This window comes from Micromesistius poutassou, assembly GCF_964030765.1.
Source record: "Micromesistius poutassou genome assembly, chromosome: 12".
In the NCBI taxonomy this organism is placed as follows: Eukaryota; Metazoa; Chordata; class Actinopteri; order Gadiformes; family Gadidae; genus Micromesistius; species Micromesistius poutassou.
Window position 1 is genome coordinate 16,612,668 of NC_140282.1, and position 13,674 is coordinate 16,626,341.

At 42.8% G+C, this 13,674-nt stretch overlaps 2 protein-coding genes across 2 annotated transcripts; one reads left to right on the top strand and one right to left on the bottom strand.

The window, feature by feature from the left end:
- Nucleotides 1–1,384: 1,384 nt before the first annotated feature.
- mcee (methylmalonyl CoA epimerase) lies at nucleotides 1,385–4,188 on the bottom strand. Its single transcript, XM_084476181.1, has 3 exons — nucleotides 3,950–4,188; nucleotides 3,256–3,593; nucleotides 1,385–1,833 (listed from the first exon to the last, which is right to left on the bottom strand). The coding sequence occupies exons 1-3, from the start codon at nucleotides 3,975–3,977 to the stop codon at nucleotides 1,681–1,683; spliced, it is 519 nt and encodes a 172-aa protein (XP_084332307.1). The 5' UTR covers nucleotides 3,978–4,188; the 3' UTR covers nucleotides 1,385–1,680.
- Nucleotides 4,189–5,934: 1,746 nt separating this feature from the next.
- Nucleotides 5,935–13,442, top strand: mphosph10 (M-phase phosphoprotein 10 (U3 small nucleolar ribonucleoprotein)). Its single transcript, XM_084475737.1, has 11 exons — nucleotides 5,935–6,042; nucleotides 6,366–7,035; nucleotides 7,217–7,380; nucleotides 8,403–8,565; nucleotides 8,800–8,941; nucleotides 9,309–9,376; nucleotides 9,840–9,977; nucleotides 10,436–10,546; nucleotides 11,600–11,707; nucleotides 12,095–12,325; nucleotides 12,413–13,442. The coding sequence occupies exons 1-11, from the start codon at nucleotides 5,954–5,956 to the stop codon at nucleotides 12,557–12,559; spliced, it is 2,031 nt and encodes a 676-aa protein (XP_084331863.1). The 5' UTR covers nucleotides 5,935–5,953; the 3' UTR covers nucleotides 12,560–13,442.
- Nucleotides 13,443–13,674: the final 232 nt, after the last annotated feature.

Genomic DNA, 13,674 nt, shown 5'->3' on the forward strand with positions numbered 1-13,674 from the left:
TGGCCCATGGCTTCAGTCAGTCGGTGTGTTGTTTATTTTTTGCATGCACAGAGGACAGTTCTGTTCTCTCATAGCGGGGTCTGAGTTAAATAGGCAGGTAGGGGTGGGCGTGTTCTGTGGCTTCAAAAGCCCGCCCCCTGACGTTGCAGCCCTACCGTATGTGCTTGGTGCTGCTCCCTTGTGACTATGTGAGAATATTACCTCTTAACTATTAAATGTGCTCGGTGCTGCTTTCTGTGGCTATGTGAGAATATTACCTCTTAACTATTGAATGTGCTCGGTGCTGCTCCCTGTGGCTGTGGGAGGGTATTATGGCTGAAATATGTCACAGTACTATCACTATTGAATATGGTTATGTCATCTCCAGTTTGCTGGTAGAGATGATTGTTGATCATTTCAAGTGCTTCATTATTGCGCAATTTCTCAATGTCAATACCTCTCCTGCCTACCTCCATTTTCAACAAGAGAAGATGTTTGCACATGTTACCCATTCGGAGTGTAACAAGTTGACATTGTACACCTGGTTGGTTGAAGGTGGCACAAGTCCTCCTATCATGATGAATGAAAGCGGAGACAAAAAGATATGAAATGCAAGCGAAAGCCCAACTGGTCCCAGAACCAATTGCTACTGCTGGCCCAGTTTGTGCTGGAGAGGAGGGGGATAATATTTGGGGATTTATATTTTATATTTATATGTGTGCTCTAACATACATGGAGGTAACCAGAAAACAATAATAAACATGGATTCAACAAATAAAAATCGACAAAGAGCCAATACAATCCGTGTATGGTTCGTTCTTTGAACATTGCGATTTAAAACCAAATCCGAAAAAACAATTAAGTCATTTTTTCTGATTTGGTTTCAAATCTGAATATTCAAATAACGAACCATACACAGATTCAATACGTTGTTTTTTACGCATAGGCCTAAGCGTAATATGCGTAATCACTTACGTGTTATATTTTAACTGTGCTCCTGGTTGTTGATTGAGATAGGGTGTCAAGAGCCACGTCTTGCGGGGATAGCCACTATCCCCGCACATGGTGCCTCTCAAAAAGCTGCCTCAGACCGCGTCCTCATCTGTTGACGGCGAATGATTTTGCCAATTTCAGGTTCTTTGTGAATAGGTGTTAGTTAGTGATTCCTCTTGAGGACAAGCTCTCCTAGACTTAAGTGCTGCTTTTAGGCCTAAAATAGGAGTCCTAAATTCAAGTATGACAGACATTATTTTTAGGAGTTACTCATGACCTACTTTTAGCCTAAAGATTCTTTGTGAATACGGCCCCTGATGACCGGAACCCTGGGATTTATATATTTTTTAACATAACCAATTTACAAACTTCACCCATTAAAAAGAGATCATTTTACACCATTAAGTATGTAGTAAAAAGTATGATTTATTACAACCAGACCTAAAACTAGCTGGCTTAAGTGGGATCAGGATAATTACGTAATTTCCAAACGTAACATCTTTATTCATCAAGAGCATCAAACTCATCGAATCACATTCAAGACGCAAAGACCTGCAGAAAGGCAGAGAGAAAAAATGACCATCAGACAAATCCTGTGAGAGTACCACATCCAAGCTTTTTGAGAGAACGCTCTTTATAAAAGTCCTGTGTTGGTGTTGTAGGAGGACCAGCGGGTGGAGATCTGAACCACGGGGTTTCCTGAGAGCTTCAGGCCTCTTCCAGCTCCACCAGCACTCCATCACAGTCCTTTGGGTGGAGGAAGATCACAGGTTTGCCGTGGGCGCCGATCTGCGGCGTGGCTGAAAGGGTTCTGATGTTCTTGACCCTCAGGTCTGCTATTGCCGCATTTATGTCTTCGACCTGCAACAACAGAGATGGAATTAAAACAATGATTTAGTAGAGTACTGGAACAGGAACTTTGCAATACATTACGATCATTTCTATAATTTTGACTGTACAGTCAAGTCCGCACATGAACCACCAGGTTCAAGGAAAGCTTCTTCCCTCAAACCACAAGATTATTGAACTCTTGACTGTGATCCCCCCACCCCCCACCCCAAACATGCGAAAAATTACTTAACTCAGGGGCAGATTAAGAAAATGGGCTTTAAAGTCTGTGTTGCAGGGTTAATTTTTTTTTCGTTTGTGCAATTTGCTTGTTGGTAATAAACATTTAAACGGTTATCCATTGTATTTAATGTTGCTGGGTATCACAAAACAGAATTTAATATGAAAAAGAAGGTACGATTTTAGCGGTTTGCAATTGATTCTCATTTCCCCCACAACAACTGAAGCCCCATTGAGACCCTTGAGAGTAGAGACTAGTAAGAGTGTTCTAGATAGATAGATAGATAGATAGATAGATAGATAGATAGATAGATAGATAGAATTGTGTATTGTTTTTTTTGTAAATTATTTGCCGAGGGATCATCTGCTTTCGCTCATTCTGGTTATTCCGATTCGAAGCATTCTGTTGCCCGGGTGGAGATCCATGAAGCAGGCCAGCCACACCGAAATGCCACGCTCACTTGGCTTGCGCGCACACAGGTGCGTGGGATAGATGTGGGGCTGTTGGATCAGTTCAGAGATGAGGCTAGTTACTGGCGAGCAGTGACGGACTGGACGGTCTGGCATTTGGGCAGATGCCAGAAGGGCCGCGGCCTCTCGTGGGCCAATCACGGAGCGGCATGCTTGTCGGGGTCACGACAGCAGCCCCACATTGTCCGTCACTGAGTGAACGTGCCGAGGGTTTGTGTGCATGTCATGTGCGTCAGAGCGACATAGGGGCCTCCTCCTGGTAAATAGGCCCAGGCCTCAAAATGTCTTAATCCGGACCTGCTTATACTGCACTTTGTATGTGTATTAAATGCACAAATATATTAACTATTTACAATATATATATATATATATATATATATTACTCTTGTTATTTTTACTTAATTGTATTTTATTGTATTATTTACTTAGTATCTGCACTGTCAAGGAGAGCTTCGAAAACTTGAGCTTCGAAAACTCTAGTAATTGCCAGCAATTACTGCTTACTGCATGTTTGTTGTGCATTTGACTTGGACTTGACTTAAAATTTTCTTTTTTTTTTCTTTTTACTGGGCTGTGCTTTCTGTTGTGACACTATTTTCCCGTCTAGGATTAATCAAGTACATCTTATCTTAAATATTAGGCTATACATTATGCTAGGTCTGACAAAGATTATCTGGAGAATGTATTTAGTAAATGAATGTATTAAAATATCTGACGCTGTCTGTAGCAGCCAAGATCACTTACCTCGATGCAGATGTGGTGCAATCCCCCCGACTTGTTTTTCTGTAGGAAGCCCGAAATCGGGCTCTTATCCCCCAGAGGATGGAGGAGTTCAAGCTTTGTGTTTCCGAGCTCCACGAAAACCGTGTAGACCCCGTGCTCTGGCAAGGGCTGCTTGTCACTGACCGTCGCACCCAGGACGTCCCGGTACAGCGACATAGCCTTCTCTATGTCTGGGACGGCAATGGCGATGTGGTTCAGCCTTCCCAACTTCCAAAGGTAGCCGGGAACCCTCGAGCGACGAGATGCCGAGATTGATAGCGGCCTGCAGGGCAGAGTGTGTCTGGCCCACCGCGACAGACCTGCAGAATCAACAACAAACAAAACCACACGGAATTCCAATTGAGTGGGTTCATAAGTATCATGGCGGAACGCCATTCGATTTTAAAGAAAGAATTGGATTCAAATGGTACTTCCTGCGGTGGATTGAATGCAGGACACCGGTTGAATGACATGCACAACAACATTGACTGGTCAAAACTATCCGTGAAACTAATGTTTCAAAGCATGGTTTACCATAAACGTCCATCTCCAATTTCGAATAGATAAACGCGTTCTATATGTGTGTGTGTGTGTGTGTGTGTGTGTGTGTGTGTGTGTGTGTGTGTGTGTGTGTGTGTGTGTGTGTTCATGACAATTACATGAACGGTTTGACTACCTGCGACCTTCAACACGATCGACGCCATATTTCAGTTGCTATTGCCCACTGGCGCTGACCAGCCGTGGAGCCGTGGACCGGTCGACTGCTCCACACAGGAGCTGTGTTCGGAATCGTTCCCTATCACGGATATGGTGCACTGTATAGGGTGCTCGCCATATGGTAGTCAGTGGTAATGGTGTGTTGCTCCAGATGCTCTCGATGCCTCGGACGCCAGCCTTCCGAGTTTTGTGACGTAATCTCCGGTCTCGTCGTTCCCGTTCGTCGTTGTGATCGTGTCATGTCATTGGTTACAGTCATTGTTATTGTTAGCTACATTAGCCTCTTTAGCAAACCAGCTCGAAAACGGACAACAAACAACTTTATACATTATACTGCACGCACAGCAAGACCGTTCAATGCATACATTGGTGACCGGAATAAATTAGCCACGTAATCAAGTGTGTAAGAGCATATTAAATCAACATTAAAATGACCAACGTGGTACAAATACAAAGAAAATAAATCTTCTCACGGGCGCAGCCATTTTTTGTTGAGAGCGACCAAAAGGGGGCGTGTCTCCGAGAAATGCCGCAAGAAAGCTGGGAGATTTCCCCACTTTGACCGGAAGGCTGGTGGTGTCCGAGGCATCCGGAACACACCATTCATTTCATCCACTATATTATTAACTTAATAATTATTATTATTATAAATAAATATAACTATTAATATTAATATTATTATTAACGGCTGTTGAGAATCACGTGATTTTTGGGGAGGGGGTTTGAGCCCGTCCGCCATGATGGCGTCCACGGCTATCGGTTGCCAGGGGCAACGTTGTCAGAGCGGCATAGAGACAGATGAGGAGATACGCAACATTAGAGACGCAGGAGACATTACGAGATAGAAATAAAGAAATAAATGGAGAAGAATAAGGCGAAGGAAAATGGTCCTAGTGAAAATGCAGAGAACACACTCTCATCGACGAAAATCGGATAAATAAAAGATTATCCTGTCTGCCGTAGTGTTGCAAGATAGACTCTCATCAACCCCAAGAGCACCCGGTCGCAAAATCGGGGTTATCCGACGTGATATTTTTCGGAATGTTGAGTGAAGGGCAATGTCCACCAGAACCGTCACGGAAGCGGCACGGCAATAAAAACGTTCGCCGAAGACATTAGAAATCATTATAGTCAATGTAGGCTATTCCACTGGATACGGCACGGCACGGCACGGCACGGAACCAAACCGGTGTCGTGCCAGAAGTTGATTTTTGCCAGAAACTGATTTCCGGTCCGCTGATTTTTACATTGTAATGGCCCTTTACACATTATTCAAGCACTGGTTGACATCAAATCTTGTCAGTATTACTTTGCTGAGTGATATCAAGCCATTTTGAGGCAGAAACACAACTTTAACAGACCGTGCGCGCTCCCGCGGACCGGAAATCAGTTTCTGGCAAAAATCAACTTCTGGCACGACACCGGCACTACTTTTTTTTTTTTTTTAAGTTGCCGGTTCGCAGCCGTGTCTCAGAACACTTGTACAGCCATTCAGTTTATGATCTTTATTCATTAATTGAACTGACGCGGATATTCTCTGATATTATGTAAGCATAAGCACCGCGGAAACCACTGCTGTCAAAAGACGCTGATCCATTTTCACTGTTGACGCGAGTCGCTCTAGTTCTACCTCCACGGCCCTGCAGCGGGCAATTATCGGACAAGAGTGTCCCGTAGTGTGTGGTGTTCCGTCTTGTGTTCGAATCTCATGTATTTGTATTTACGATCGGAGAGCAACAAATCGGCTGATATTCTCTTTATGTGTGTGGTGTACATCCGACTCAAAAATCGCATAAGATTTAAAAAAAATCGTGTAGTGTGGGGCAGCCTTTATGGAAAGGAGGCATAAAGGTTAGGAGATTTCACAATCCGTAGAGGCCCCATGTCTGGAACCTTATCGGAACGCAGTTCCTGGGGAACCTTTTTGCGTGTAACACACACGTGTCCCCATGTGAGCAGGAACATGGCTGCTGCTCCAGACGTGTTGGGTCTGCTGGGGGACTGTATAAACAAACTAAACGATGGCACAGCACACCCAGATAAGTTTCTAAGGTAAGGTACAGTCTACGTTTGGCAAGAATAGAAAAACGCTGCTTATTTTAGACCTAGTTTTACAAAAAACAAACGTGTTGAGGCTGCTAGTGAGCTATGGCTAGCTAACTAGCTGGTTTTTAACGGTTGCAGAAATCGCACCCGTTGATATTCTATATTATCTTATTAATGTTTATGATCAAAGTCAAAATAGTTAATTTCATGTAAGTTTCCATTGGCAGCTGTAAAGAGAAGTTGCGACAGCATGTGCGTACACTGCTGCTGACGTCAACAATCCACCATTGAAATCCAAACACTAAAACAAGACCGTTTTCTCTTTGCAGTCTTCAAGATGGTGTGGCAGCAGACTTCACGTCGCTAGCCAAGATCCTGTATGATTTCAACAAGACAAACGAGTCTGCCGACTGTAAAGGCAGCCCGCTTGTCGAGCTGGTGGTTGACAGCTTTGACGAGGAGCAGATTTGGCAGGAGCTGGAGCTCCAGAACACCATTGTGTTAACGCACTTTGAGAATAAAATTCACAAAGCTGCTGAAGATGACACGTTAACTCTTATCGAGGAGATAGAGGAGGGTGCAGAAGACCGAAAGGAAGATGCAGCAGCAGAGGAGTTGGAGGAGGATGATGAAGATGAGGAGGAAGCAGAAGAGATAGCTGCAAAGAGGCTACGAAAGAAAACTGTGAAGCGCCAAGACTCAGACTTGGAGGAGGACTCTGACCTTGATTTCAACACAGATGAATATGAGAAGCAGGAGCAGAAAAAGAAACTGGCAGTGGTGGCGAGGAAAAGATTTCCTCAACAGCTGTCCGAGGTAGACGACAGATTCTTCAAGTTGTCGGAGATGGAGTCTTTCCTTGACGACATGGATAAACAAGAGGGCAAGGAGAAAGAGGATGGCATAGACTATTTCCAAGACTTGGCCTCTGACAACGAAGGAGAAACTTTCAACCTTGAGAAACCACTCTCTGCAAAGAAACAAACCAAAAAAAGTTCTGTATGTATCTGGGGTCCTTTGTCAATCATTCACCATTTCGCGTACAATTTTGACTGTCTCATTGTAATTAGTAAATTTATTGTTTTCCATTTTGTACCATAAAAATAAAGATGACACAAGTACAAGTAATATATGTTCCTTGCTTCCTACTTAGTAAAGTATTGTCTCCTTTTGCTTCCAGCTAAAGAGCTCCAGAAACCTCAAGTATAAAGACTTCTTTGATCCTGTGGATGGAGAGGCACCTGGCACAGGAGACCACCATGTCGATAGCATGGATGAGTTGCAGGAGGACAATGAAGATGACGTTCAAGAAGAGGGGTCAGATGAGGAAGAGAATGACTCTGAGTAAGTGATCTGAAAATGTATTTGACTAAAGCTATCTATAATACCAAAGCTATTCTGTATGTTACCAGGTCCATGAATGTATGGATGGTTAATGTAATTGTATCTTTCCTAACATCTCCACTGTGCTAGCCAGTGTGTGTTGAGGTTCTGTTCTGTTTTGTTCTGGTTATGCACTGTCAACCGTGCACATCACCCAGGTTGGTGCTACAGACTGGTGGTGATACCACGTACAAATATGAGTATTTAATGATACAAATGTTTCCAGTGAGCCAGCTAGTGAACTCACTGTTTCAGTGGGAATTCGAAAATTAAGAGATTGAAAGAAATGTATTTTTGGTGAGTTCTAGGAAAGGGGGTGTGTTATCGCTATGGTAATAGCCCATGCCAACTTTGTGATACTTTTTTAGTACTGTTCTTGGGTAAGCGTTGTAATGAGTGATTTTGTCTATGAATGCGACACCCATCGTAGCGATATACTATAGGTGTCCGGGAATCCTAACCCTCGGACGTGGGTATTAAATAAATAGTTGCTCAGACAGAGCTTCACCACCCGCACACACCATAGCGATATACAAAACGTTTCTGAAAAGCTTGACTTTCTCTCAGACGCAGAAGGCAACTGCCGTCCACCCTTGCTCCCGACATTGGAGTGCCTCAGAAAAGGCACTCAGGCGTGACAAAAACAATGCCACCTGCGTTCGCAGCAGAGTGCAACGTTGTTTTGTGGAGAATGGCAAATGCATAGGATTTGACCCCCTTTTTCTTTTAATTGGGGACTTATTTTAGTTAGGACGATAAAATGGCATAGATTACTATGTTTAAAAAAAACAAAACATTTTTGGGTTCACTGGCTCTTTATGCTACGTTGCATTAAGTGGTATCTGGTTCTACTTGTACAGGAGCACAGTATCGGGTCCGAGTACTGGTATAGGTGCATCCCTATTCACTATGTCGTCCGTACATGGAATGGTAGCACTTCATAAATTCCCTAAATCCACGTAATTCATTGATTATGTATCTAGGGATGCAGAGGAGAGCCAGTCCACAGAGGGTCATAAAAAAGTGACCTTTAATCTTTCTGAGGAAGAGCAGAGCGAAGGAGAAGACATCGCCGACATCTTTGGCGGGAAGTCAATCTTGGAAAAAGAGGAGCCCAAGTCTTCGTTTGAGAAACGTCAGCAAAAGGTAAGGAGAGTTGGGTGTGTTTTACCCTTTTGATCTATGAAAACATGACATCATGAAACACACATGTCTTCTTGTATCAGATATATTCAGTTGACATAAATATGGTCCGGTGGTCAGTATTATTGTTTGGTACATTACATACTGAGAAGCAACATTAGTTGGCTGGCAGGGCCTCAGCAAAAGGGATAGGATTCTTCAAAATACATTGTTTCAAATATGTATTTGCTCTCCTAGATGGCTGAGAAGATCTCTGAGTTGGAGAAGGTGGCATTGTCAGACAAACCTTGGCAGCTGGCAGGCGAGGCCACGGCTCAGACCCGCCCAGAGAACAGCATTCTGACAGAAAATGTAGACTTCGACCAAACTTCCAGGAGGGGTAGGTCCACACTTGCAGGATTTCAAACAAAGGAGGGGACCCACATTGTTTTTTTTAAAACCGATAAATGCATGCAATGTCTGTTTTGTTTGTGTTTTAATTTCTATGCATGTTTGAATAACATCGAGACACTTTAATTGTCTTTATTTGGACATGTTAATGAGAACGTATTGTATTTTTACTGCACACCATATTTATTGGGACCTGGGCCAAAATAAAAAGTCTCCCCCCCCCCACAAGTGGGTCATGGCATGAACCGGGTCAAAGAATACAAGCTGCTTGATTTCACTGGGCTGTTCATGGTCATCCTACACTGGTGGTCCTGTTACTTGTGGGGAGTTTAATTTTAAATGTTCCCGTCCTTTAGCTCCTGCTATCACAGAGGAGACCACACTGCAGCTGGAGGACATCATCAAACAGAGGATAAAAGATCAGGTGAGAACTACTGAGATCATATTTACATTGTGTGTCGTTCAGCAGTCACAGCTTTTATCGAAAGGGACTTACAAGTAGAGCTGGGCAATTAATTGTTTTTCTTTGAGATGAATTCGAATTCATGGCTTAGGACGATGTTTAAAAATAAAAATAGTTTTGAATCTGGAAATTACGGTAGCGCGCGGCTTTTCGATCACATATTGAATAATGCCACTGTGTGTGTGAATGCTGAAGCTTCGTCTGAGCAGCAATTTATTTAAATACCCGTGTCCGCGGGTAAGGCTTTCCGGGAAAAAATATAGTATACCACAGTGTGTGTGGCTGGTGAAGCTCCGTCCGAGCAGCGAATTATTTAATGTCTGCGTCCGACTGAGAGTTAGGCTTCCTTTTTTTGCCGTAGGTCGTAATCATTTATTATTGTAACAAATTGTAATAATGCTCCTGATGGAATTCGTCTTCTCAGGTGTTTGACGATGTTGTGAGGAAGGAGAAGCCCAAGGAGGAGGCGTTCCGATACAAGAAGAGGTTGACTCTTGACCACGAGAAGAGCAAGCTGAGCCTGGCGCAGATCTACGAACAAGAGTTCATCAAGCAGACGCAGGTGGTTCCCTCAACCCCTTATTTGTCCAGAAATGGCAGATGATGATGAATGAATATCATTTAGCATTTTTAGAGGGCTTTTCAGAGTACCCAAAGTGTGTGTGTGTGTGTGTGTGTGTGTGTGTGTGTGTGTGTGTGTGTGTGTGTGTGTGTGTGTGTGTGTGTGTGTGTGTGTGTGTGTGTGTGTGTGTGTGTGTGTGTGTGTGTGTGTGTGTGTGTGTGTGTGTCAGTTTTTAAGTCTAAATTAATAAAATATGCAGTTATGCCCACAAAATTATAAATATGAAGTTTGAAATGAAAGTCCAGTGTGTGTGACATAGACAATGTCAATTAGAATAATCTGGGGTCTTTGCAAATAAATACTTTAACAAATATTCCATTTCACTGCCATGTCCCTTTTTTTCCCCATGCCTCGTAGCATAATTTTTAATTGACGCCTTTGTTGTTTTCTGTTTTCAGAAAAATACCGTGGTGGAGGAAAACCCAGCCAATGTAGAAATTAAAAAGATGATGGACACGCTCTTCCTGAAACTGGACGCCCTCTCCAACTTCCACTTCACTCCTAAACCTGTGAGTATGACAGTTTCCCACAAAACAATGTTTAGCAGAGGGGGGCATGCTTCGAGAATGGAGGCAAGCAGTAGTGTAGCGCTTGACCCTAAAATTGTATTAGTTGAATCATTGTAATGAGTCAACTCAAACTCTATAAAAAAAAAAAAATAAAAAAAAAATATATATATATATATATATATATATATATAAATAATTTGCATTATAATAACCAAATCAAAGGATGCTTATTTTGCCAAGGTTTAAGAGCTGGAAAGAGTGCAGAGGTTTTGAAATTAAACACCCCCAACCCATCTCTCATTAAGTTTCACTGCCATTGAAAAGTTGTCCACCACAGCTTGGTGGGGCTTAGCTACATGTAATTGACAGATGGATTCCCCAAACCAAATCCAAGATGGCCTGATTGGTGTGAAATTTGGGGGGCGATTACGGGCTGGCGGAGTTACATTTAAAAATCGGAAAAGCGGAATCAATTTGTGGCGCTCGTCTGTGGCGCAGCGCCACACATTGGCCTATGTGTGGGAAACACTGCACTTAATTAGTATTCAACCATTTTACATTTTTAAATGGTGCGCATTTTTACATTGTTTACATTTTTCTCCAATTAAAATGTAAACTTCAGAACTATGTTCAAATGTTTTCACTTGATTTTAAACTATTCCTTTGCACAAACGTAATCACTTTAGCTATTTGTTTAACTCTTACTTTATTTGTTTCCAACCATTTAACTTTTTTTAAAAGGTGTGCATGTTTACGTTGTTTACTTATGAACCCTGTTCAAATCTTTTCACTTGATTTAAGCTATTCAACATTTCTTTACACCTTGAATTATGTGGCTTTATTAAAACATATTTTCAACCACATTTTGCACTACAGCACTCAACGCATTTTCTGCAGGAAATGCATTTTCTAGTTATTGTTAACATTCCTGTCAGAAAATAAATCAACGATGCATCAATGAATGTAGTTGTAGTGAAGCCCAAAGATCTTTCAGGCCTCTGGTGTTAATGAGACGCCAAACCCACGCTTCATTCACTTCCTATTTTCTCCCAGGCCGTTCCAGAGATCAAGGTGGTGTCCAACCTCCCCTCCGTCTCCATGGAGGAGGTCGCGCCCGTCGGTGTTAGCGACGCTACACTCCTCGCTCCAGAGGAAGTCAAGGTAGGTTGCTCCCTAGCTTGGTCAGTGTTTCCAAACCTATGGGTCATATGCATATGGAGTTACGGGACATAGTTGTAAGCTGTAGATATTTGATGAAGCACTCTTGATTCAGAAGATTATTTAAAAAGTTTGAGGGCAGGCCAGGGGGCTCTGCACAGTAGGCAATAGACCTAGTAGCGATCCCAGTTTGATTCCCACCAGTGGTCCTATGCTACTATTCATCCTCTTCTTCAACTTACTGTCCTTTCTCTATCAACTCTCCAGTCCATAAAGGCACAAAAAGCCCCTAAAAAAGAAAGGATTAAGAGGTCTCATAAAGGAGGTCTTACTGGGAAGCACTAGTGCTATGCGACACTCAATGAAAATGACCTGCTCCTTTGACCTCAGGAGAAGAACAAAGCAGGAGATGTGCTGGGAGACTTGGAGAAGACGACGACTGACAAGAAACGGCAGAGACGTAAGATGAAGAAGGTGAAGCAGGTGAGGATCAAGGAGAAGGAGAGACGACAGAAACTGAAAGACGCCAGCGGCATCGAGGGGAACAAGAAGCTGTCCAAGACCCAGGTGGCAGACAAGCTTAAGAAGATCACCATGGGTGGGAAAGCAACCATACTCAAGGTCAGTGTGTGTGTGTGTGTGTGTGTTATGTTTAGTCCACTGGCAGTGTATGGCAAGAGAGCTAAATGTTACTGTTGTGTGTTCCAGGACGAGGGGAAGGACAAGGCGTTGCGATCCTCCCAGGCTTTCTTCTCGCAGTTGCAGGACCAGGTGAAGAGTCAGATCAAAGACTCCAAGGGACAGACAGCCAAGAAGAAGAAGAAACAACTGTCTGCCAGCAAACTCAAGTTGTGAAGAGCAGATGGAGAGCATATCTCACTTTATACATTTGTTTAACGAAAATATTTTACCTAGTCACTGATTGTTTATGGATTCTTAAGAATAATTAAATGCTTTGTTTTGTTCTTCGGTTTTAAAGTTCTTTATTTAATTTACAAGATATTGGATATTCAGATATTCACGCTCTGCATTACAGCGATGACGGGATCATACGTCCGTTCCTTCTAGCGGAGGCGTGGGGGGCAGTTGTTGTTTGGTCAATTAAAGTTCACGCAATTAAAGTACCCTTACCGAAACAATTGCCTAACAAAAATGCAACTAAACCGGAGACATCTTACGTTTCAAAATATTCCCAATGGGTTAAGATCGCCCTTTTGAATTCTTCTACAACAGTACCGGTACTGGCGTGTTCGAGGTGCCTCGCACACCACCCGCACGAGTTGCAAAGTGGGAAATCTCCCAGCTTTCTTTTTCACCGAGGCCCGCCCCCTTTTGGTCGGTCCCACTTGGGATTCTGAGAGTCCACCGAGTTCAGTGAGGTTGATCATACAACTCACAAATGGCTGCGCCAGTAAAGAGATGTATTTTCTTTGTATTTGTACCACGTTGGTAATTTTAATGTTGATTTTAAAAGCTCTTACACACTTGATTACATTGCTGCTTTAATCCAGTCACCAATTTATGCATTGCATGGTACATTGCTACGTCTCCCTCTGATACACACATGAGGGTTTCCATCAATTGACTACTATCTGGTTAACCATACTATAGTTTTATTGGGGAGCAGAGCAGTTCTCAGTCCTGAGACCCGTCCACTGTATAAGAAGTTCTTGCTTTTTGCCAATGCATGACTTCTCCTTGCAGAGCTCTTGGAGGGACGCAAAGCGAACTCCCATCTGAGGCCTTGTATGATTGCGTGTTGGGCCTTGGATTATTGTATGTTTATTGTTTGTTGTATGATTGATGTATGTTATTGTACCTTTATTACTTAATTAAATTAGCCTAATTGTTATAATTTTTTATTCATACTCAGTTTTGACAAACTATTGACGTGGGCCAAATTCCCACCAGTGGTCATTGGTTACATGTGAATTATTTTTCTCTCATGTCAGAGGTTTTACAATTTACGT

Coding starts and splice junctions, on each gene's coding strand:
- mcee (XM_084476181.1), bottom strand. CDS start 3,977: ATGGCGTCGATCGTGTTGAAGGTCGCAG. Junction 3,594..3,949: donor GATCGTGTTGAAGGTCGCAG/GTAGTCAAACCG, acceptor TTGATTCTGCAG/GTCTGTCGCGGTGGGCCAGA. Junction 1,834..3,255: donor TGCACCACATCTGCATCGAG/GTAAGTGATCTT, acceptor CTGTTGTTGCAG/GTCGAAGACATAAATGCGGC.
- mphosph10 (XM_084475737.1), top strand. CDS start 5,954: ATGGCTGCTGCTCCAGACGTGTTGGGTCTGCTGGGGGACTGTATAAAC. Junction 7,036..7,216: donor AACAAACCAAAAAAAGTTCT/GTATGTATCTGG, acceptor TTTTGCTTCCAG/CTAAAGAGCTCCAGAAACCT. Junction 9,377..9,839: donor AACAGAGGATAAAAGATCAG/GTGAGAACTACT, acceptor TCGTCTTCTCAG/GTGTTTGACGATGTTGTGAG.